Genomic DNA, 23,318 nt, shown 5'->3' with positions numbered 1-23,318 from the left:
AACAGAGGGTTCCTGCTAAGAGGTGTTTATACACCAATTATCCATGTGACGAAAAGTAAGGATTTTCTGTATGTTCTATATATTCTTCAGCAGTCAGACTGTGTGCTCACTTTCTCAGTAATGTTGTTGCATGGGATTGTCTTGTATAATGAAGTTAATAATAAAGGGATTAAAAAGAATTATAATTATAAAACAGTGTATAATGTAAAATATATATATATAATACACACTTGCACAAAAGCAATTACTTCAGTGTCCATTATATATCCTTACAGCTCGGATTCATCTGTTTTATGACTGATATGAATCTTGTCAAACTTTATCGATGCACACACCCATATTCAGTTATCAGTCTTCTTGATATACATGTGCAGTATAAATAAAAAAATTTGTGTCAATATTTAGGATAACCAGTGATAGAATGCAGCTAACTCCAATTTACTTGTGTATTTAAGTACCATTTATTTTCAATAATGTATTTCCATTTTCTGCTACTTTATCCTTCCACCCCGCTATATTAATTTGATAAATTAATTTATTTTAGGAAGTCCCTAATTAAAGGCCTGAATGGGAATAGATACACTTATTAAACTAAATTATTCAGGAGATAAAGAAGTAAGACCTAAGTATTGTGATAACAGTTTCAAGTTGAGTGAATATATGAGTATTTTAGACACATTTCCTAAACAACCATTTACTGTCTGAGGAATCTGTGAGTTCCCTGATATGAACTGATGGCTTAATGCTGTGAAAGGCAGTGTGGTGAGTGAAAGGCACTGTGTGTAAGGTGGAAGAGTAAAAGTTGCTTTTCCTACTCTGTGGTCCAGTCCTGTGAGCTAGTCGTACTTAGCTCCAGGTCAAAGTGAGAGCAGGCCAGATGTAGACACTAACACTGACACAAAGTGACAGGTTCCCAGGCATTCAGTGACACCATCGGCTCCTCCCCCACCCCCCTCTCCATCCTCTCATTGGCTCAGGCCGAGTCTTTGACCCTGCCTAGATCAGAGGGCTCACCAGCAGCAAGGCACATGGGTTGCCCTGGCCTTACCGGGCTCACAGATCACGGCCTGCAGCAGCCTCGTATGTAAATGCAGAATAAATGAATACACAAGGAGCCCTTGTGGGGAAAGCTGAACCGTGTTTGAATATACCTGGAAAAGATAGGATGCATTTGAATTCACTCCTGATACCAGGATACAACTTTGAGTCAGACAGAATGAGTTTATCCACCAGGGGTAGAATGGTTGTTAGCCGGGACATCACCTTGACTTCAGTAGAAATGTGAACAAGGTGACTTTGGTTCAACTGTGAGTCTTAATTGAAATGCAACCTGTTCATCCATACTGTGGTAAAGTTTCATCATGTAATATGCAGATGTGTACTCTCCTTTACCTCCACCTGTTCTTCAGGCCTTTAATTTACCACCGTCCTGGTTGAAGCTGATTGTATGCAGACCACTTGGCATTCTGAACACAATGTTAGTCTGACCACTTTCATCTCTGAGCATTATAATTCTGCAGGCTTTATGCTTCTTGGCCATAGGAAGAGGCACAGTGACTGGGTTAATCCATCCAACGTGCTGGATGGCACACTTGTAGATAAACGGACAGTTAGACTTCTTGTGAAATGCAATGATTCACTTTCTTGCCAAGACTTAGATGAGATAATCAACAACAGTTCTTTTTAAGAAATATTAGCATGTCAGCCTTTTCTGGGGTAAGGCATGCTCCAGCAGTTGAAAATATTAACTCTACTGGAGTGGAGGATTCCTGGATATATGTATAATTAGAGGCCAGTTTAAACGAGATGGGGAAGGTCCCTCTCCTCTCCCACCACCACGCAGCAGGATTGGTGGAGGTCAGCTCTGCAAGTAGAGCTCTATAGAGTTCAAGCCCCTTCCGTGTCTTATCTGATCGGTCAAGGAGTTGTGCTGCTAGGATGTTTTTAAGGGCCAGGTCCTCCTCAGCAAACAGCTCCCCCAGTGTCAAACACGGAGTGGCTCAAAATCACAGCACTCTATAAAAGGTAAGTATCGAGGTAAAAATAAAAATCAAGGTCACTTGATTTAGACTAAGGGTTTCGGCAGAAGTTGTGGTGGTAGTAGGGCGACATAACATTAAGCTTAGTTAAAGGAGCCAACATTAACCAAACACATTTAGCTGCTACAGAAGCTAAAACTGGCATATGCTTGCCAAATAAGGTAAAGTTAGCAGGGAATCCATAACAGATTGTGAAACCTTGCACACAAACCTGCCTACGAGGGATTTCTGTTTCTATAAAATCCAAGCTAAGTGAAAACAAACAAGAGATGAGTAATTTAGCATAGTAACCATTTATCTTACCCAAAGTAATTGACAGTTGCAGTATGTCCTCTTGAGAAGATGACAGCGTGGAAAACGCCATTGCTCTCATAAACACAGTGCAACTATCCACCCTTAAGTTTTTTAACTAAAGACTGCTACACTTGGTACCACTCCTCAATATCAGTGTAGACTGGCAGGGTAGGAGCACAGGTTGCTAATGTTAGCCTATAAATCAACTCTAATAGCCTGGTAATGAAGCAGTGTTCCTTTTATTCGATGACTTTATTGATAGCGTAAAATTGAGAATGAACTGCGAGTGTCCATGCTTTTCTGTCTCCATCAGATAAATGGCAAATGGCATTGTGATAATACCAGGATTGCCACAGTAAAACAAGAGAAAACACCACAGCTGAACGCGGCCTATTGGAAATGTCCTGTCGCATTTCTTTTACATAAATACCCTTGAAGACAAGGGTTGTTCCATTTCAAAGGGGGAGATTTCAACCACTACCCCTTGTAACTCTGTTCTGAGGGGAAAGGGGGGACTGGTTAATGAGGAGTAGGGTTAAGAATTTGAAATGGGATAGAGCTAGATTATCAATATTTTTTAGATAGTAATTTATGTTAACGGGTCACATACCAGACAGAATTTCGAAGACCTTTACAGAAAAACCTATCAAACCATGACCTCAAATAGGGACATGCTGTACATAGCAAACCATGAGTTTAGTGGACCACTCCACCCCTGTTCAGCATGTGATACATTTATATGCAGGTTTAATATAGCTGCATATTTTACATACACTTGAAGTTTGCTGCTCCTTCAGTGACAAGCTGCTCTGGGTCCATCCATTTACGCTCAAACGTGGTGACATTTGCTAAGCAGCTGAAGGAGCACCTGGTGCATTTATACGGCAGGGATTGCCTTATCTTTGTTTAACCACACTACATGTGCAATTCTCTTGACTTTCTCCAATTGACACAATTTTGTGTTTTTTCACAGATTCTTTCACAGATTGACTGTTCTCCCAGATGATCTAATAGATCAAGTGAATGTAGACTAACATCAGAAAAAGGAAACAAAATGCCTTATGCTTGTACCTTAGATTATTTTATAGTTCCGCTCAAGCTCAGAGGAATAAAAGTCTGTTGTTGAGAGCTTCAGTATGTAATGAAAAAAGCACAAAATTGTTTTTCTCGAACCAATAGAAGCGGATTTCCCTAGTCGATCAAACAAAGAGATTACTCAGCCTGAAGTCTTAACATGTTTTATTTTCTCTCATGACTCGTTCCTGTGATTATCTGAACTGTCGATGAGATTCTACAGAGCCATTACAACAGACAACAGAGGGGTAGAAGTAAGTGTGAGTGGGGAGAAGAAAGTTAAACATACACTTTGGGATGGGAATAGTTCGACACTGGTGGATGACCACAGCTGTGACAATACAACCTGGGGTCATCCTCCCTGCCCGCTCAGCCCTAAAACCTCTCCCTCATCATGTCATCAGATTACTGTTTTCATGGAAGAAGACTTCTTAGGTCTGTTTACTCTCTCCCACAGCACCAAAACAGGTGGGGTCCTGTCTAGTGCTAGGTCATCGATGGGAGGAAGGGAAATGGCAAGTAAGACAGAAAAAGAATCAGTTACTATGGAAATATCACCAATATTGCTATGGGAACTGGAGCAGCAGCGCACGCTTTGTCTACGATCCAGCTGTAATCGTCTCTCAGAAAGAAGCTTATGGTAATATGTGATGCTCTTATGAATTAATTTGTCAGGCTTTGTGTCCCAGCTGACATCATAGACCTTTATCAAATGGAAATTAGTGTCTCCTCAGGGGGAAGCATGCAAGACATGAGAGTCCTTCAGCAATACACTGTTCAACTTGCCTCCAGTCAGTCCCAGTACATGGTCTAAATATCAATAATTAAAGGGCCATTTCACTAATGATTCTTAATCATATCATTTTGTTTATAACTTGTTATAATATGATATTCCACTTAAAGATTTTAGATACTTGATTGTAATACATTTGTTTTACAGTGAAGAACCACTTTTGTGGTTTTATGTGTAAAACGACAATAACCAGTGACTCGGCTGTCATTTTTTACTTTTAATTAAGTCATCCTCATGATGACATAGTTCTCTAAATCTCACAGCACAGTTGGCATTCAGTGGTTTTATGTTTTCTTCCCTTCAACTTTTCCTTTAGAACACTTTAGAATTTACCCTTTTCTGGCTTGGCTGGTTATATTCTGCTTGAGGCTCACGTTGACCTTTTGAGCTCTGTGACCAGAAACTTGGCGGTCATGTGTGCAGTGCCAAAACCTCTAACCTAGTTTGTAGGAGAAGAGAAACATTTTCCACTCTTAAATGATTTTCTGTGTGCTTTCAGAAGAGAAATTCCAACAGAGACTCTTTAAAGGAATGCACAAGTGAAAGCCCACAGGAGACCTGGCAACCACTTAACACAGCATGAATTGTGAAGGGCAGGTCTTTATCTGTCTGTCTTGGGCTGCTAAAGGACCAAGTCATCTAGTCATTCTTAGGGACTTTGATAACAGGAATGATCCAATCATCGAAGATCATTAATTGAATGTGTGAGTTCCTGCCTTGTGTTTGGCAGAATAATCCAATTATTGAGGTAACATTTGTTTGTGTTAATAGCATCCTTAAATAGTGTTCAAAATACATCTGGACAGATAGTAAACTGGAGCTGAAACTACTTGTTATTTAATGGATTAGTTGGTGAACAGAAAACCAAATACCTATTTTGGCAGTTGATTAATCCTTTTTGTCATTTCAAAACATTTAAACATTCTGTAGTTTCAGTTTTTTCAAATGTAAGGATTTGCTGCTAAGTTAAACATCTTTTGGCTTTGGATGGTCGTACAAAACAAGTCATCTTTAGACATAATTTTTAAGATTAATTTGCACTAAATGATTAATCAAGAAAACAACAGCAGATTAATCAATAATGACAATAATCAGTGGCATTACTATATTAATCTGCAACACTGTTTTGCTGTGAAGCTCCAGAAGTAATGACTGAATTTTTATTTTGAAAAGTTTTGCAGCACATTTAAAGAAAAGTGAATTGTCTATAAATAGATGTAAAATGATCATCTCTAAAAGTAGACCATTTTTATAATGATCTGTATTAGAAGTCATTTACAGGTCCACAATTTGACATTGATGTGGACCTTTTTATGGACTTGAAGTGTTGTGAACACTTACATACAGATTTACATTGCTAATCACCTGCTTGTTTGCTTGCTTGCTTTTGATGTAATGATAGACACGATTCTGGCCTTTTTTCTTTTTTTTTTTTTGGCTTCTGTCATGAAGCTCTTTTGTTCCAAGGTTGTGGAGAAAACAAGCAGCATAGGTTCCTCAGAACCAATGTGAGCCTCCCTCAACATTTTCATTCTTAATTTCTCCACTGCAGAGATGTAGCGTGCTTTCGGTCCTCACTGGACACATTGTTGTTTGCTTACTTGATTTACTTGTTTACCTACTCAATGTTTCAATTGGAAGCGTGGTGCTGAATATGTATCAGGGGTATCTAGGCCATGTTATTCATGTAACATTAGCTACATGCAGTCAATATATAGCATGTACAGTATGTTCTCGTATCCATGAACCTGGAACTTCCACGTGTGTTTCGATGCACATGCTCATTCTACCTCGCTTATATAAGGTGAGATGTTGTTAATGTGGCACAGAAAATGTGTTGCACATATATTTTCTTATGTTGTCATTTTTACAAACTGTTGAAAAATAAATCATTTGGAGGACACGGCCTTGGAGATGACAGTTGTTGATGTGACCGGCTGGTCAGGGAGCAGGAGCGTGTTTTATTGAGATGGCCAGTCATCTCTGTTGGACTAGGGAAGAAAATAATTGATCAATCTGCAATTATTGAACAGACGCTACTCCTCCTTGGGGAGTCAATTGTAAACAACAATTCAGAATGAAAAGAATAGTGGTTAAGAATATAATAAAAGAATATTAGTTATCATATCAACAGCTCCTTTTATAGAAAGCCAGACTCAGCCGAGAGGTTCCATGCAACTCAAGCAGCATGCAAACACGTGGAGAGTTACCAAGCAGCAACTGGTAGCAGGAAAAACTGGGTGTATGTACTTTGATGTCTAAGCCTCCAGAAGGGCGTGGGAATAGTCTCCACAGGCAGGAGGCGGAGGTGTTCCACAGGGAATATCACCGGGTTGCTTAATTGAACCTTTCTATTTATGATAGCGGCCTCACCTCTCTGGATTCACGAGCAGCAGTACAGGAAACAAGCTCAGCTTCCCAGGGGGAACAACAGAAAAAAGGGGAGATTCATTATACAGTGCAGGCATCAGGAAATACCCAGCTCCTCTGTGCCTATTGTATTATTCACTGATGTAAAACCTGGGGGGTTTACGAGGGCATTACACTAAGATTACAGAGAAAACCCTGCGCCCATCATGGGGCGGCAAGGAAGATTAAAAAGAAAAAACTTTGCAGATTGCCAGATCTCACACAGCTGTGTCCATGCAAGAAGGAAATAAAAGTGAAGGGACACCAATGAAATTCATGGCATATGTAGGTCACTGAGCACCTGCATCGTTTAAAAGCTAATAATCCACATCACACACATCTTCCACTCAGACCGGGTCATGTGCTGCTAGTGTGTCAGAGAGTTTCAAAATCACCACACAAAAAAGAAATAAGTAATCTAGTTATCATTGGCTCCATTGGCACAAGGCTATTCAAGGAGACAGACAGGATGAGTATGACATGATCAGGGAAGGATGTGTCAGACAGACTGGAGGAGAGATAGAAAACATCGCTCTCATAACACACAGTCAGCACTTCCTGAGCTTTTACCCGGCTCAGACACTTTACTGGACAGTCCAGCTGTTTCTTGCCCAGTTTGAAAAAGATGCAACCTTTGCTGAAATGATACCCAGAGGGAAGCAGTTATTTAATTGATGCAATGGGGTCATTTAATTCCTGCCAAGAGTTGCACCTTTTTTTGTTATGCTTCTTTATTTTGTAGCTGCATATATTGGAAGCAGGAGTTAACATTTTTGGAGTGAATAGAGTAAAAAACACTTAAAAAAAAAAATTGTCACTATCATTCCTATCAGCATCATGAAAAAACACAGTTAGGAGAATCTCCACATTGCAAGATTTTTTTACGATACACTGTCACTGTATTCATCCTCACTTGACTTTTTATTTAAATGACTAAGAATTCAGCACTCCTGCCTGAAAGACTGGAAATAGACAACTTTTCAACTTTCCCCCCTCTCAGCATTTCCCTGTGGTATTACTATTGGCACCGTTGTTGCACCGTTAGGAGTCTGGCTACTAAAAAAAAATAAATGTAAGAATCCTAATTTGACCCGAAACCCTGATATCAGTTCTATGGAAAGGCAGAGGAAAACACTTAATTGAATGAATAAGCCGGCAGGTTTTGTTACTTGCATCTAGTAGAAAGAATGCCAGTTTGGAGCTGTCTCATGTCCTGATGGTAATGGGAAACATATCAACAGGGGAACCAACTTTGACACAACACCAGCGCCCCTACTTTATATGTTAAAGCAAAAAAATTGTCCATTGCCAGTTTAATCCATAGAACTGCAGATTATTTTTAGGTTAAACGCTTGAATGTTTTGTCTGTAAAATTAAATTATCCAAGGAGTTGTCGATTAATTTCTTGTTGGTTGACTAATCAATTAATAGACTGTTTTTGTCAGCTCTACAAATAACTTAAGACTGTGTGTTGTGTTATTTACCTGTATGGTTTCTGCTGGAATATTCAGTGTCAATTAAAATGCTGCTTTTTCACTGCCCTGAATATCAGAGAAAAGTCAACGATGGTTGAATTTGACTCAGGAAAAAAAAGAAGAAGAAGAGTTGTCAAAAATTGACCTTTTCAAAATACTCTGTTCATGTATGAGACTTGAAGGCTGTTGGAAAACAGGTCTTCCTTTCTTTAACATTAGAGCAAAGAGACCGAAAGCATATTACAGATTACCATTGTGCAGCGTCATTTAATGCTTCTAACTAAAGGGTCTTTTTTGTAATACTCAACAATAACTGTGAAGAATATGTTATTTCAGTCTGAAGTCACAACTACCCAGTTCTCCCTGTCTACTAGCTTGAGTTCTAATGTAGATGGACTTCAGCGCCAAAAAGTGTCTTTTTGAGTGGGGGTTTCATGTGTTTTCCTGGACAGCTGTTTCCATGGCAGACCTCTCAAGCTTTTTATCTCTACGTCAAGCTCACTTAGGCACCTAATCTGTACTAATACTCTCCGAATTAAGGAGGAGCACAGGGACAGGGGGTAAACTCCATTAGCTCTGTCAGACCAGACTTTAAACTGAGTGCTGCATTTAATGGAAAGTCAAAGTACTAAATGAATCACCTGGAATAATTTATTGTCTACGTTGGATTCTGTTTCATCCTAGCATATCCTGGTACTTTGGCATACTTGGCCTAGTTAGATTTGGTATTGAGTTACACAGTACATGCAGTGCATTTGAAATGTAAACCAGAAGTAAGCACTGACATACTTCACATACACAACCTTTGTCAGAAAATAGCATATTTCTACAAGTACATGAGTATTGGCAGGGATTTTTATTGAAGAGTAGGTATCAGCACCATTGTGTTAACATGGATTCAGTCATATTCCAGTGTAAAGAAAAGCCTTCAGTCGCTTTTCATCAGACAACGGTTTACATTTATACAAGAACGTAGCTGCAGGTACAAGGAGCTGTCAGAAACACTGGGAGATGAAAAGCATTTCTCCTCTGCACATAGCTTTTAACTGTGTGTGCCTCTCTGCATGTGGCAGTGTGGAGAGGAAGCTAAATAGGTGACAGGCTTCGACTGGATTGGTGATGCTTTGACTGTCATGCTTCTGAAAACAAGTGCAGATCTCATCCGTACTGCTTTGCAATTCTTTGTCAAAGTTCTCAGTTAGAAAACACTACTTTTTTTGGTTTGTCAAGAACTTTTTCATTTAGTGCCGTAGAGCTAAACTTGTTCCACTTGGGTCCAAACTTCGGCACAGTACAGAATAAATTACGCCTGGAGATGTGAAGCCAAATCAAATATTTATTGAAATCTACATTAGCTATCAGAACAAATGCATTTTCATTGTCATCCTGTTGGGCTATATTTCCCCACAAGTAGCGGTCAGGGTCAGCTGCATACAGAGAAGCACCCTGTAGCCACTCAGGATTCACAGTTTTGTTCCTGGACTCTTCAGCATGGAAGATGTTTGTGTAGAGGGCTGCTTGTCACCAACAAATAATTAGTGATAAAATTCTAAATTTCATGTAGAATTGTCACATTGAAATTAAAATGATTCTATAATGTTATACCTACACTGTATCTGATAGAAGAAGATCAATAAAATCCAAGAAAACTTAAACTTTCCAAACAACTACTAGAGCTCTACCTACCTACAGGAGTAGTTAGATCTCTTATTGTCAAACGTAGGTGTGACCTACTTTTGACCCTTATGCAGTGTTATTACCATCAGCAGCAGTTTCAAACAAGCTGTCGTCTTGTCATGATCTCCAGAAAGACCGTGGGCTAATCAGCTTACCCTGTCTGCTTTAGCAGGTGACCCGAGACACTGCTGCCTGTTCAGATGACAGTTGGTGGAGGTTAGGTAATCCCCATTTGAGCAGTTTTTCTGAATGAGAGGCCCATAACCACTTCCACCACTAATTAGTGGTATTAGCCTTACACCTACATACTGTATGTCCCATTCAGTGTCCCTTTGTGCTTCATCTCTTTGTTTTGCATCGCTTTGTGTTTTTTGGTGACTCCTTGGACTGACTTTGAAGAAAAAGAAATGTTGACACTCAACTTCATTCAGAGGTTCTGGTACAAGATCCCTGGGCTTTTACCCAGTAGACCTGCTCAGTAATTAATACATGACACTAATAAGCCATCTACCTATCACTGTCTGATTCTTATGATTATCCAAAAATAGAGAAATCTACATTTTTACTCGAGGTAACAGTGCTTTTCATTTGGTCGCTTGTCACTACTTCCAGGATAGGGAAGTCAATGAACGTAACTGACTAAACGTGATGTGAATAACGAACAAAAAATTGCCTCGTGCCTTGACTGCAGAATCATTTGTGTTTTATTTTTGTTTATTTGTGTTACCCTCCATTCGGCTGTCAACATTCCAGAACATGAACACCAAACAATGGAGGTCACTTCTGTGGATCACTGCTCCAGTTAGGTTGATAAATGAATGAGGATAATGCACTTTTTATTCCCAAAAACTTCAAAACTACTCTTAGGAGCTCTCCTGTTGCTAAACTGCTCTAGATCAGAGCACGATCAGATGTAACTGTGGGTGTTTATTCCTCCAGAAGGTCTGGCTCTGCACCCACCTCTCTCCTCCAGAATTGGCCAGCTCTGAGCAGTTGAGCAGCCTCCCCACACAACACTCGGCAAACATCTTTTGTTGTGTTTCGATAGAGAGCCCCTTATTGGTTGACATTACATATTGTGCCTTCAATATAATAAAGGTCAAATCCATTCCTATACAGTTTACCACTGAGATTTATTGTATCATGACTTGAGTGTCCTGTATTCTGTAAACCAGATGTACTAAATTTGAAAGCTGCCTCTTTTTAAAAATCAGCCAGGGGTTGGCAGCAAGAGAGGTTGCACAAATGGAGATTAGGGATTCCATACAGTTTTAATGACAGAACAATCTGCTGAAGTGACCCTGCATCCAAGAGCCAAACCATTATTTCATATCTCCGGAAGTGTTGGTGAGTGTGTTCCCCAGTTAACATTCATGTGGAAGTGACTTTGTGTGGATTTGTTTGTGGACCATAGGCTGTCAGTATGACTCAGCAGTGTCCCCTCCCTAGGCCCTAGCCCTCCACCACATACCAACACAGATCTTTGCAGGGTGCTTTTGCACCATTAGTCCCACATGGGCAACAGCATCAGGCTCAGAGAGAGAGGGGGAGAGGGAGAGAGAGAGGGGGGCTCGGCAGGCGGTTGAACTACTGGCATGGTGAGCTTGCCCTGAAAAGGGCACATGCCTCCCTGCGCAATTATCCACTGTGCATAGAAACAGCACCCCCACCCTCATCACAGACACACACAATGGTTTGACCAACACAACTAAAAATGGAAGATGGACAGTAACAGAACATGGCCATAGAGCACCAGGATGTGGGATTCACATTTTTTGTCACTTTAATTGTGAGCGTTACAAACATCCCCAAGGAGAGTGATAAAATAAGCACCACACATCAGCGGATGTCAGCTGGTATTGTGCATGTAGCACTACAGCATCACTGTATTATGAAATTCATGCTCTGGAGAGTCTCATGCTGCATCGCTTCTTCTCATGTCTTGCAGGCTACTTCAGCGTGTTAGCAGTGGTCCTGAGAACAAATGACGAGTCACCTTGGACCGATGAGTTTGACAGTAAGAGCTAATGAATAAATACCACCACTGAAAACAGTTTGTCCTTTTCACATCATTCATGTCACTCCCCTTTTTTCTCTGTCTTGCAGAAATTGAGTTATCATGTTTGATTGAGTCCATTTCTACAACCAATCCCAGAATTGAATGGAAGAAGATAACAAATGAGGGACCAAGTTATGTGTACTTTGACAAGAAGATCTCAGGTAACGTATAAGATGTACAATCAGGTCTAATGTCAGTCTCCTCAACAGTCTACCAGTGATACATTTATTACTGAGAGCGTTGGACATGGTTTTGTTCCAACAGGTGACCTGGAGAACAGAGCGGTGATCAGAGAGCCTGCCACATTACTGATAACTAATGCCACAAGATCGGACACAGCCAAATATCGTTGTGAGGTCACCGCTGCTGATGACCTGAAGTCATTTGATGAGATTGTGATTGACCTCGTCGTAAGAGGTACTTACCCGCATCACTTATTATTTATATGTGTGTATGTAGGCCTGTATTGAGTCAAAGATATGAGTATATGATATAGTTTCGAGCCATTATTGTGTCCTTAAAGAGAGACCTTGCTTAGTGATTCACACTTTCGATGCTGTAAGATGAAACCGTGTTGTAGGTCGCACCAGCCCTTTGGCATACATACGAGGATGTGTTATGACCAGACCTGCCCAGCTGCAAAGGCGTGTTCTGGGCTATAAGAGGAAACCTCTGAAACTGCATCTGCTCAGTGCTAAAGAAAGCAAGCGCTGCGTGTTTTGGTGGCGTTTTTTGGCATGGGCCAAAAATCATGTACCCGTCCTGTCAGACCAGACTGACATTGTTTTTTTTTTACAGCATCAAAGTCAATGATAAAGCCAGCAGCATCAGGACAGAATGTGTCAGTTTGTTAATCACTGTGATGCTTACTGAACATAAAACCTCATCCGAGGTGTGAAGCTCCCCATGAAGACCCTGATCATATGTTCTGTGTCACCACAGTAAAGCCGGTGGTGCCAAAATGCAGCGTCCCAAAATCTGTGCCTTTTGGGAAGTCAGCTGAGCTGAGCTGTGTGGAGGAGGAGGGCTTCCCTAAGTCTCAGTACCAGTGGTTCAAGAACAAAGAGGAGATCCCCGACGACCCGAAGACCAGCCTCAAGTTCTACAACTCCTCATACACACTCAACGCAGACACAGGAACTCTGGTTAGTATGTGTGTGCGCATGTGTTTGGACAAGGACACGCATGAGCGGCAAGGGTGGGGCATCGGGGACGGTGGCCTGATGCCCAGGGGTGGGGGCAGATATTTTGGGGAGACAGTTGATGGTGCGAGAGGGCTTGAGCCACGAGGGGAATCTGCTGTCCTCGTTTGCACATTCCTCAATTCTCACTTGCTTTCCAGCACAGCTCGATGTGCTGAGTGGCTTGCCTCCAACACTCTCTTGTCAACCTTCATGCTGGCCTCTAAGATGTGACACACCAAAGCATGCTGCAGTGTTTGTCTTAATGTGAACCTCTAGTTCAAGTGTTGCAACCTCAATGGAAGAAGAGAATGAAGTATACAGTCGTTGCTGTACACTAATGAGGTTTTTCTACTGTACTTATCTTGTTGTGACTGTTATTTTAAGATGGTTCACAGAAACACAGTTATTTCTCCCCTCTGCTACTCCCATATGAGGGAGTGATGCCCATCAACCACCCATGTAGGGAGTGGAATTCATTGCTATTGGATTAGATTACATTACTTGGCCGGGAAGTTTGAGCTTCATTATTTTTGAAAACTTCTCGGAAGGAATCCATCTTTTTCCGTAATCAACATTTCTTGTTTTTATTTCATGAACATTGCAAGAGACCACAAATTTCTGATTTGCATTATTATACAGCTTGACAAAATACATTGATGAAATGTAATAAAGCAAGTACATTTTTGAGGTACTTGAGGTACTACTGCTAATTTATATTCCACTCCACTACATTTTGGAGACAAATATTGTACTTTTTACTCCACTACATTTATTTGATAACTTTAGTGACTAGTTAATTTGCAGATTTAATTTGATAAGTCGATTTAAATTAATTTATGTTATCAGCAATCAGATAAATTTTTTAAAAAAACACTGATTCCGATCCTGAAAATTAGATCTGACATTCAGTCAGGCCGATCATCAGTCGACTTACAGTATACAATATATACATACATGTTTCTATATATATAATTTACTTTTACTTGTACTTTTGATACTTAAGCACATTTGATATCAGATACTGAAATATTTTTACACAAGTACTTTCTGTATGGGTGACTTTCACTTTTTAATATTTTAACGTGATGTCTTTACTTTTACTCATGTATGACCTTTGGGTAATTTTTACAACACTGACAAAACTTATTTTTTGTTGAACATAAAAAAATGTATTTTATAAAAGCAAAAATTTCACATATATAATTGTATATACACATAGAGTAGTGGGAGAAATAAAGGCAAAAATGAAATAGAATAAAAAGATTTCACCAAAAAGAAAATACCAACAATAAATTGATTTATTTGAATATTTTAAGAATCTTGTTTTAAAGATGAGGCATAATGTTTTCCATTCATCTATCTCTCCTCATAAATTCTGAACATTTCTGATTAAAAACAATGAGTGCAGTGGGTTAGAATACACAGAGCAGCAGTCTACCCACAGTTTTATGTAGTATTTAAAGGGTTAATGTTATATAGCACCAAAGCTCTCTCATTTCACCGAACCCCAGAGGATTGAATCTGATATCAGCACAGAACACCTCTGACCACTGAGTCGCTTCATTTGTTCGCTCTTTTATCAGAAGCACACAGCAGTGAGTCCAATTCTGTTGAATTTTCATATTTAACATCCTCTAATGTAACGACATTTGGTCAGTTATCAAAAAGACTGTAAATGTGGTATGAATGTCATTCCTCCTCACACTGTCAGAACTGTTCTTTCCTTCCATACTGACGGCACCTACATCCTGCCTCTGTGATTTTATTTGACTTTATTTATCATAAAGAACAATTGTCAGTGTTTCTATAAACAACTGTTGATTAAACAAACATGGACAATATGAGCATTGTTCAGGCTTTGCATTAATTAGATTCATTTTTGTGATTCTCCAATGCAGAAGTTCATTGCAGTCAGAAAAGAAGATGCAGGCGATTACTTCTGCCGAGCGAAGAACGATGCTGGATTCTCTGAGTGTCCAGCCCAGCTGATGGAAGTCTGTAAGTGTGTCGTAGATACAAATAAGTTCCTGTGATGGGCTGATGTGCCATTTAAAGAAACATTAAAGACTGTCCTCCACTGTGAGCTAATCAAAGGTCAGTGTTTCATTTCACCCTTCTGCTTGAACCCTACAGATGATATCGATGTTCTTGGGATTGCACTGGGAGTGCTGGTGGTGGTCATAGTGCTCTTATGTATAACAGTGGGGATCTGCTGTGCATACAAGCGAGGCTTCTTCTCAAGCCAAAAACAGACGGGAAACAAGTAAGAATTCAAGAAATTATCCAGCTCTACAAATCAACAGATACATTTATCCCTCTGTAACCATCACTGCTTCAACCTGTCACCCATGAACCATTATGTGCTTTGTGTCTTTTAGTTATAAGGTTCCAGCTAAAGGAGATGGAGTGGACTACGTCAGGACGGAGGATGAGGTTTGTAGACAAGACTTCAATGGAGATGCCTGTACTGTAGAATGTAAAACTGACAGTCCAGTCAGAGTGTCATTGATTATCGTTCCTTATGTCTAATAAAAATTAACCTCTGATGATGGTTCACAGGTAGCCTACATGTAATAAATTAATTAATGCTAGGATAACCACTGGCATATATAATGGCAGCTGCTGTGGCAGTCCTGGAAAACCATGCTGATTGGTAAAATCCACTTCTTCTCTGAAGTTCTAATGAAAAGTGGAACAGGCAGAAATAATGTTATGGCTGATTAAGGGAGTGGAACTGAGGCTCCACAATAATTGAGTTTTATTAAACAGAACCAAATACACACACACACACAGCTTTATCAATCTGATGAGCGTCTTTGTGCATACTAGGGATGTCAAGGGATAACTGTCGAGAATTTTTTTTTGCCCAGTTACGCATGTCGGTTAATTTGCATACAGACAGTCTGAGGTAAAAAGTGAAGCACACTTAAAGAAGCTCAGTGTGGGAACATTTCCTCCAGAAACCCAACAAAGTCAAACGTGAGTTAAAATGTGTGATGCCACTTTTCAGTTTAGAAGAAGTACTAGCACTTTGCTGTACCACATTAGGAACAAGCACCCTGCTACCATGCCTGAGGATGGCTTAAAGCCAAAGATCACGAGGACCCGAGAATATTACCCCATTGAGAGCTACTGTGACTAAATACAAGGAAAAGCACTTCAAAGAGAAGAATTATGAGCTAAAACTCAAGATAGCCAGGGGCTGGACAGCTCTCACAAAAAACTTCACAACTACCTATAACTTTATCATTGCTGACTGGGAGATCTTTCTTCAGTGCTGACACAGTGACAAAACAAAGTGTGGAAATAAGTCCAGTTATGAGAGACTATAGCTCCTCTCACAGAGCCTCTCCATCTGGCACGTCAGACGACTTCGCTGGAAAGATAACACATTGCCAGAGCTCATTGAGTCAGACTATATGGAAAGCACCTCATGCATTTCCCGTCATTTTGCTTCTTCTTTTTTTTCTTAATAATTAACAGGTGAGGTACCAGATAATGGGAGTCAGGCTATCTAAAGCAAAATTAACCAAAACTACCATCCCCAGAGTAAACAGAGTTTTAGTGGTAAGAGTTTGCTGAATCCATTATCCCAACTGTGTTGGGATCTACACACCAAAGAAATATATATATATATTTTCCATATATACAGTCGTCCTCAAAATTATTCATACCCTTGCTAATTTTTGTGATTTTCTATTTTTGTGATGAAATGACTGCATTTTTTCAAGTTTGTTTATGAGGTATACGTGACCAACAAGTGAAAGAATGACAACAATACACAATTCTAGAAATTCTTCATTTCAGGGGTATTTTATTCATGGATTCCCAAAAAATGCCATGTTCAAAATTATTCATACCCCTGACAATGTCTCAACAAAAATCTTTGTCCTGTGGTTATTTCAAAATGTTACAATGGAATAAATACCATTAACATTGTTGAACAAATGTTAAACACTGATTTAAAAAAATAGCATCTTTCCAGAAGAGTATAAATAGAGGAAAAGTGTTCTGGTCATTCTCAATTTCTGGTCATCATGGTCAAGAAGAAGGAGCTCAGTGAAGACCTACGTCGACGTCTTGTGCGTGCCCACAGTGAAGGAAAGGGTTACAAGGCCATTTCAAAGCAGTATGATGTCCCTGTGGCAACCGTCCAGAGCATAATTAACAAGTACAAGAAATTCAATACTGTTAAAAACCTCAGCGGGCGTGGCAGGAAGCGTAAGGTGTCCCCCAAACTTGCCAGGAAAATATGCTGAGAGGTCAACAACAACACCCAGACCACAACCAAGGCCCTAATTGAAACGCTTGACCAGTCAGGGACAAAGGTCTCATGGTCCACCATTGAGCGAGTCTTGCACAGAGGAGGTCTCCATGGACATAGGCCTCGGAAGACGCCGCTGCTCAGGAGGAAACGTGCAGGCTCGTCTGGCCTTTGCTAGAGGTCATTTGAAGCAAGATCCCAGCTTTTGGTCAACCATCCTGTGGTCTGATGAGACCAAGTTGGAGTTATTTGGCCATATGGATGCTCAATATGTCTGGAGGAAGAAAGGCGAAGCATATAAACCAAAGAACACTGTGCCCACAGTCAAGTACGGTGGTGGAAGCATAATGCTATGGGGATGCTTCTCTTCCAGTGGCACAGGGAACCTAGTCAAGGTCCAAGGAATAATGAAAAAGGAAGATTACATCAGGATCCTTGATGAAAACGTGAAGGAATCTGCTGAGAAACTACAGCTTGGCCACAACTGGACGTACCAGCAAGACAATGATCCCAAACACACTGCCAAGGTAGTGAAGAAATGGTTCAAGGACAATGATGTCAACGTCCTAGAATGGCCAAGTCAGAGTCCTGACCTGAATCCCATCGAGAACTTGTGGCATCACTTGAAGACCAGAGTGATGGCTAGGAAACCGACCAACCTGACCCAGCTTAAGGTTTTCGCAAAGGAGGAATGGGCAAACATCCCACAGGAGACATGCAGGAAGCTTGTGGACACATACAAGAATCGTCTCAAAGCAGTCATAAAAAACAAAGGCTATGCTATTGACTATTAAAGAAAGACATTGGACTAGGGTATGAATAATTTTGAACATGGCATTTTTTGGGAATCCTTGAATAAAATACCCCTGAAATGAAGAATTTCTTGAATTGTGTATTGTTGTCATTCTTTCACTTGTTGGTCACGTATAACTCATAAACAAACTTGAAAAAATGCAGTCATTTCATCACAAAAATAGAAAATCACAAAAATTAGCAAGGGTATGAATAATTTTGAGGACGACTGTATATACAGTAGATCTAATATTTTAACATGCCAGGTTTTTTTCATTATTTGTGTCACTTTAACACTGTTATGAAATATTTTCTCTATGTAATTACATATTAAATTGATATGATAAGACTTGACAGATTTATGTTTAAAAGTAGTGTCATCTTCATATGTATTGAAATACATATTTAACTAGAATGGCACTCAATAGAGCACAATACCTCCGCCAAGGCCCAACAGTCCCCTTTAATTCAATCAAGCATATAGTGAAATTCGATAGAGCTGGATTTTTAATTTGAATCCTCATCCTGTTCCCACTCGTAGATACCCGCCACCTAAATACACCAGATCCATGCATTATGTCCTGAAAAAAAAGGTCAGAAAACTGCCCTATGTCAAAATGTTAAAGAAAGTGAGAAAAATTCCTAGATCTGTCCCTTTATCTGGATCCGCACCAAAGGTTTATGAGGTCTATTCTGGGCTGAGACCGATCCTCCATCCAAGTGTTGAAAATGGAAATCCATTTAGTAGTTTTTGTGTAATTCTGCTGACAAAACAACCAACCAACAAATAAACACAAACAGGTTAAAACAAGACCTCCCTGGCAGACGTATTAATGTACTTCCAATGTATTTTCTAGTGTATATGAAATCCTATATTCTCTCTATGTTAACACATTTACCAGTTATTGCTGTTTTTCATATATATATCAAAAAATGTATTATCAAGTAAGATATGTAAAATATATTTTTGAAAAATATATTACCAATGTATGTTCAAAAAAATGTACATTCATTATATTGTCTAATATATTCTTGAAGCCAAATATTGGTATGTATTGTCAAATTCATGTGGACTCCTTCTATGTCTTAAATGTATTTTTAATGTATTACATTATATTTTTCAGTACATATCAATATATATTTGTTCTGTATGAAATGTGGAAAAGGAAACTAATTTCCATTTTCCAGAGCAGTAAACTGTCAAGTAAGGCAGATTTGAACTGTAAAAGAAAGTTAACTTGTAAAACTCCTCAACACGACATATATCGTGAGGGAAATGGAGGAAAAATATCTGTGTTACCATGGAACCACTTCTTTAGTATGATGAATTCTTACCTACTGCTCCTGTCTGGCTGTATGTTGTCTACAGGGGGATTTCCGACACAAGTCGTCATTTGTGATCTGAAAAGCGAGAGGATGATGAAGGGCATTGTGCTGAGTGAAAGACATGACATGTGGGACTGCACTCCACGCTGTCTGACCACGGAGCTGCCACAGTTCATGCTCGGAGCTCTCAGCATGACTGAAATCCAACTACTCAAGTTTGCCAAAGGTGACAAGATTCCACAGGACAACAATATGTTCAACAGTTACACATGTAGGGACTGAGATCCATCTGTCAACTTCTTTCACCACCAACTGAATTCTTTTCCTAGATTATGGAGTTGTTACTTTACAGTTATTGGTTTATATATTGGTTTCAAACACCGATCGAGGTGGAGAAAAGAAAATGTGTATTTGTTCTGCAGGTAGAAAAGGAGGAGACTCCTTCCTCCACAGTCAGTCTATCATGACATCTTTCTACTATAAACGTTTAGCTTCAAACCTTTTGTCATTTGTATAACATTTCTTTTCTACTGTTGAAATTTGTCAGACTATTTTTGATGGAATATATTTTAAAATGCCTATAGATAAAGGTTTACTTTTTTAAATATTTGTAAAATACTAACATGTGTTCTTTTTTTTATTTGGTTGTGATAAAAAAAAAAATATGTAACACTTTAACCACTTTGCATCAAGCTGTAAGCATTTACACCTTTGCAATTGGAAGGCAGAAAGACAAAAGAAAAATGGCTTGTATTAGCATATCAAGATGTGGTTCTTGATCAGCGGTCTTACATATTTAATTTTCTGTTGTGACAGACTTCCATGTTAATGTTTGTAGATAGTCTTTGTAAGAGGCTTTGAAGAGTGCCAGTCAAATGCTGTGAAACACTGTGCACAATCAGTGCTGCATTTTCTTGATTTAAAGTGTCCTTCTATGCTTGCTGTTAATCTTGTATATATTGAATTTACTGTCCAGGATAGAGTTTTGCTGTCATACATACTTTCAGTATTACACTATAATAATGCTAATAATAATAATAATATTACTAATAAGACAGGGTTTGTAAGTTAACCTTCCAGACCCAAACAAAAGTAGAGATGATGAAAAGATGTAATACTTTGGTACTTTGACATTTTGCTGTGTATTTGAATTCTGAGTAGAAACAGGATGACCTGATACAGAGAACACAGTGAGGACTTTATTACTGGAACTACTCAGTCAACTATTTTTAACTCTTTAGTACATACACAGACCACATTCATCTCAATACACCATCTTTGACATGGACCCTGGTTGATATTTGCTGAAGTCCAATCCGTTTACAAACTACTTTTGCAAAATGTGCTAATTAGAGAGTAGAGCTCATCTAACATTTCTAACCTTTAGTTGTGACAACTAAGTGTTTTAGTTGGAAAGAAAAATCACTTTCACTGAAGCTCATATTGGACTCATTCCTCTCGGCAAGGCTGAAGGCACACAGGACTGGCCCTGCTCTTCACACAGCGGGGGTCTGGAGGGTTAACAGTCGTTCTGATTGTATATAGATATTTGTTCTTTTTTTTCCTCTCTCAAGAATATGTAAAGTGGTGAAAAATGTTTAAAAAAATTCCTATCTGAGGCGATATGAAACTCTTTCCATTTGTAAGACTGAGAAAAGGTGACATTTTATCATATCATTCATAACACATGAACAAGAGCTTCTGAACCTCAGCGTGAGTCAGTTTTAAAAAGGTATTCAGAACAAGCAGTTCTCTGGCAGCAGCGCCGAGCCCATTTTTGATATTTGGATTTCTTTGTATTTTCATTTTACTTTATTTATTTTTTCCCTAAGGTATTGGTTTCTTCCAAAAGTTGAAATTGCTTCACTCACACATGCAGCACTCTTTTGCTGATGGAGAGAGTTAGGGATTCCTTTTGGAGTCTTGCAGACAGAAATTAAAGGGGAACGTCCGGTATTTTTAAACCTGGGCCCTTTATCTACATGTTTTGGTGTGTAAATGATTCATACTTGCCAAAATTAAGGCAGTCACTGAGTGAATAAATTAGTGTCCTTTTCCTGATAAATAGTGAGAGATTACTGAGCTTAAAAAACTGATTGAGTGAAGATTTAAAATTATCCCCATAGATCTTTCAGTATATGTCAGTTGAATCATCATTTTATTTTTCGTTTCTGGGGGAATTGTGACCCCAAGAAATTTGATGGCTGAACTCACTGGTTTAAAGTTCTGTTATTTTTTTACTCATCTCATCATCGTTGAACAATCCGACAAAAGCAAGATAAGTATCAGTATTCCTGTAGCTTCCATGCAGATTATATGAATCTCTTGTTCAGCTGTTATTGATGGTGGTGAAATGTTAGATGAGTACCAGTCATGGTAGAGACGATCTGCCCAACATTTGCACATAGGAAGTTGTCAACACTACTCAGTCTTTTCCAGGTTAACTTGTTGCATAAAGGAACCAAGAGAAAAGTGTACTATTAACCCGATTAAGTTCACAAATGACTCCTATTACAGATGCATTATATGGTGAGTGCACAGATCCATTTCCCCTCTTCATTTGTACAAATTTCATTCCTCTTAAGTGCCTTCTGACTTTAAAGCAGTCCAGTTTCTCTGCAGCCATGCTCTCGCTCACTTGTACATTTTTCCGACACTGTCGGGGGGCTTCACGTTTTGCAATCATTGAACCACAAACATGGCGTTTGAGAGGAATGATATCACCGCAAATTTCCACTTCCCTTCTCTTCATACGTATCTGCAAATTTGTAAATAGCTTTTTTTTCATAGATTTGAAGGTGTAGACATGTTGAAGTAGAAATAGAAATATATTTAGTGCCTAAATATAGTGGGAATTATTTTTGGCAAAGACACGTAGCACTATTAGGCAAAAGAAAAAGATGGATACCCAAAGCAGGGACGTTTATATATGAGCTGTTTAAAGAGACGCTTTGTCCTGGCTAACTGTTTTACTTTTATAAACACAGGCAGCCACAGGGAATCTGATTCTGTAACCCACCACTGCTCCACTGCTTTCAGAAATGAACACAGTGTTCAAACCCAGAGTTGACTCCGTATTCATGAAAGTGTCATGCAGCTGTAATGGAGCTCTAATTATTCAGGCAGTGTGAGCGTTTTATAAAACACAATTCATGCAAAGTGTCAGGAATTCATGTAGAGCAGCTACATGTAGGACTACATTCAGCCCACAGGCAGCGCTGATCGAGTCTGTCTGTGATCTGGTTGGAAGTTGTGAGGCGGCAGTGATAGAGATTATATTTACATCCCAGTGAGAGCTTATTTACATCATTTACACCACAGCGAGAGACGGTTTCCAGTGTGTGTTCGAATTTGAGGGAAAGTTAAGCCAACTCACCATTGTTTTTCAACTCAAGGAAAGCAGTGCTCCACTGATCCAGCACTGTAAAACTGTTTTTGACTGAGGACTGGTGCATCATGTAAGAAAACATGATTTTCTGAACCAAACTCACATACAGTAGAATGTCCATACGGGGCCTGCTGGGGCTGTTTCTGTTCATTTTAGAACCACTCTATTTGTGATTAATAAAACTCACTTCTGATATTACTGGAGACGTTTGCGTTTGCTTTTTCTTCTGTGTGTGTGTGTGTGTGATGTGGGGATTCCACATCTGCCAGTCTTGTCATTTCATAATTTCTCTGCTTCTCTCAATCCTCCTCGAGTCTCCTGCTGTTCACAGAAATCCTATTCAGTATGAAAGTCCATCAAATATCCCACTGACAGCATCTTTGTTGATCTAAAGCCGTAATCTATTAGTGGGAGTTAAGCCTTTTCTCCTTCCTACACTAAAAACAGCTTTCTTGTTGCTCTCTGGTTACTGTGCCAACTGGCAGCAACTTCCGGAATAAAGAGCATTATAATCAATGAGCTCAGCAGGGGTAATATATTGTAG

At 39.4% G+C, this 23,318-nt stretch overlaps 1 protein-coding gene across 1 annotated transcript in view; it reads left to right on the top strand.

The window, feature by feature from the left end:
• jam3b (junctional adhesion molecule 3b) overlaps positions 1-22,972 on the top strand; it is a 41,405-nt gene extending 18,433 nt beyond the window's left edge. Inside the window, exons 2-9 of the mRNA XM_073479576.1 lie at positions 11,710-11,778; positions 11,868-11,981; positions 12,085-12,237; positions 12,763-12,965; positions 14,903-15,002; positions 15,138-15,267; positions 15,383-15,437; positions 19,430-22,972. Coding sequence (XP_073335677.1) covers positions 11,710-11,778; positions 11,868-11,981; positions 12,085-12,237; positions 12,763-12,965; positions 14,903-15,002; positions 15,138-15,267; positions 15,383-15,437; positions 19,430-19,465 — 860 coding nt within the window. The 3' untranslated portion in view covers positions 19,466-22,972. The remainder of the gene's footprint in view (positions 1-11,709; positions 11,779-11,867; positions 11,982-12,084; positions 12,238-12,762; positions 12,966-14,902; positions 15,003-15,137; positions 15,268-15,382; positions 15,438-19,429) is intronic.
• The last annotated feature ends 346 nt before the right edge of the window (positions 22,973-23,318 follow it).

This window comes from Pagrus major, chromosome 13 (genome assembly GCF_040436345.1).
Source record: "Pagrus major chromosome 13, Pma_NU_1.0".
In the NCBI taxonomy this organism is placed as follows: domain Eukaryota; kingdom Metazoa; phylum Chordata; class Actinopteri; order Spariformes; family Sparidae; genus Pagrus; species Pagrus major.
This window is presented reverse-complemented; position numbering and strand designations above follow the sequence as displayed.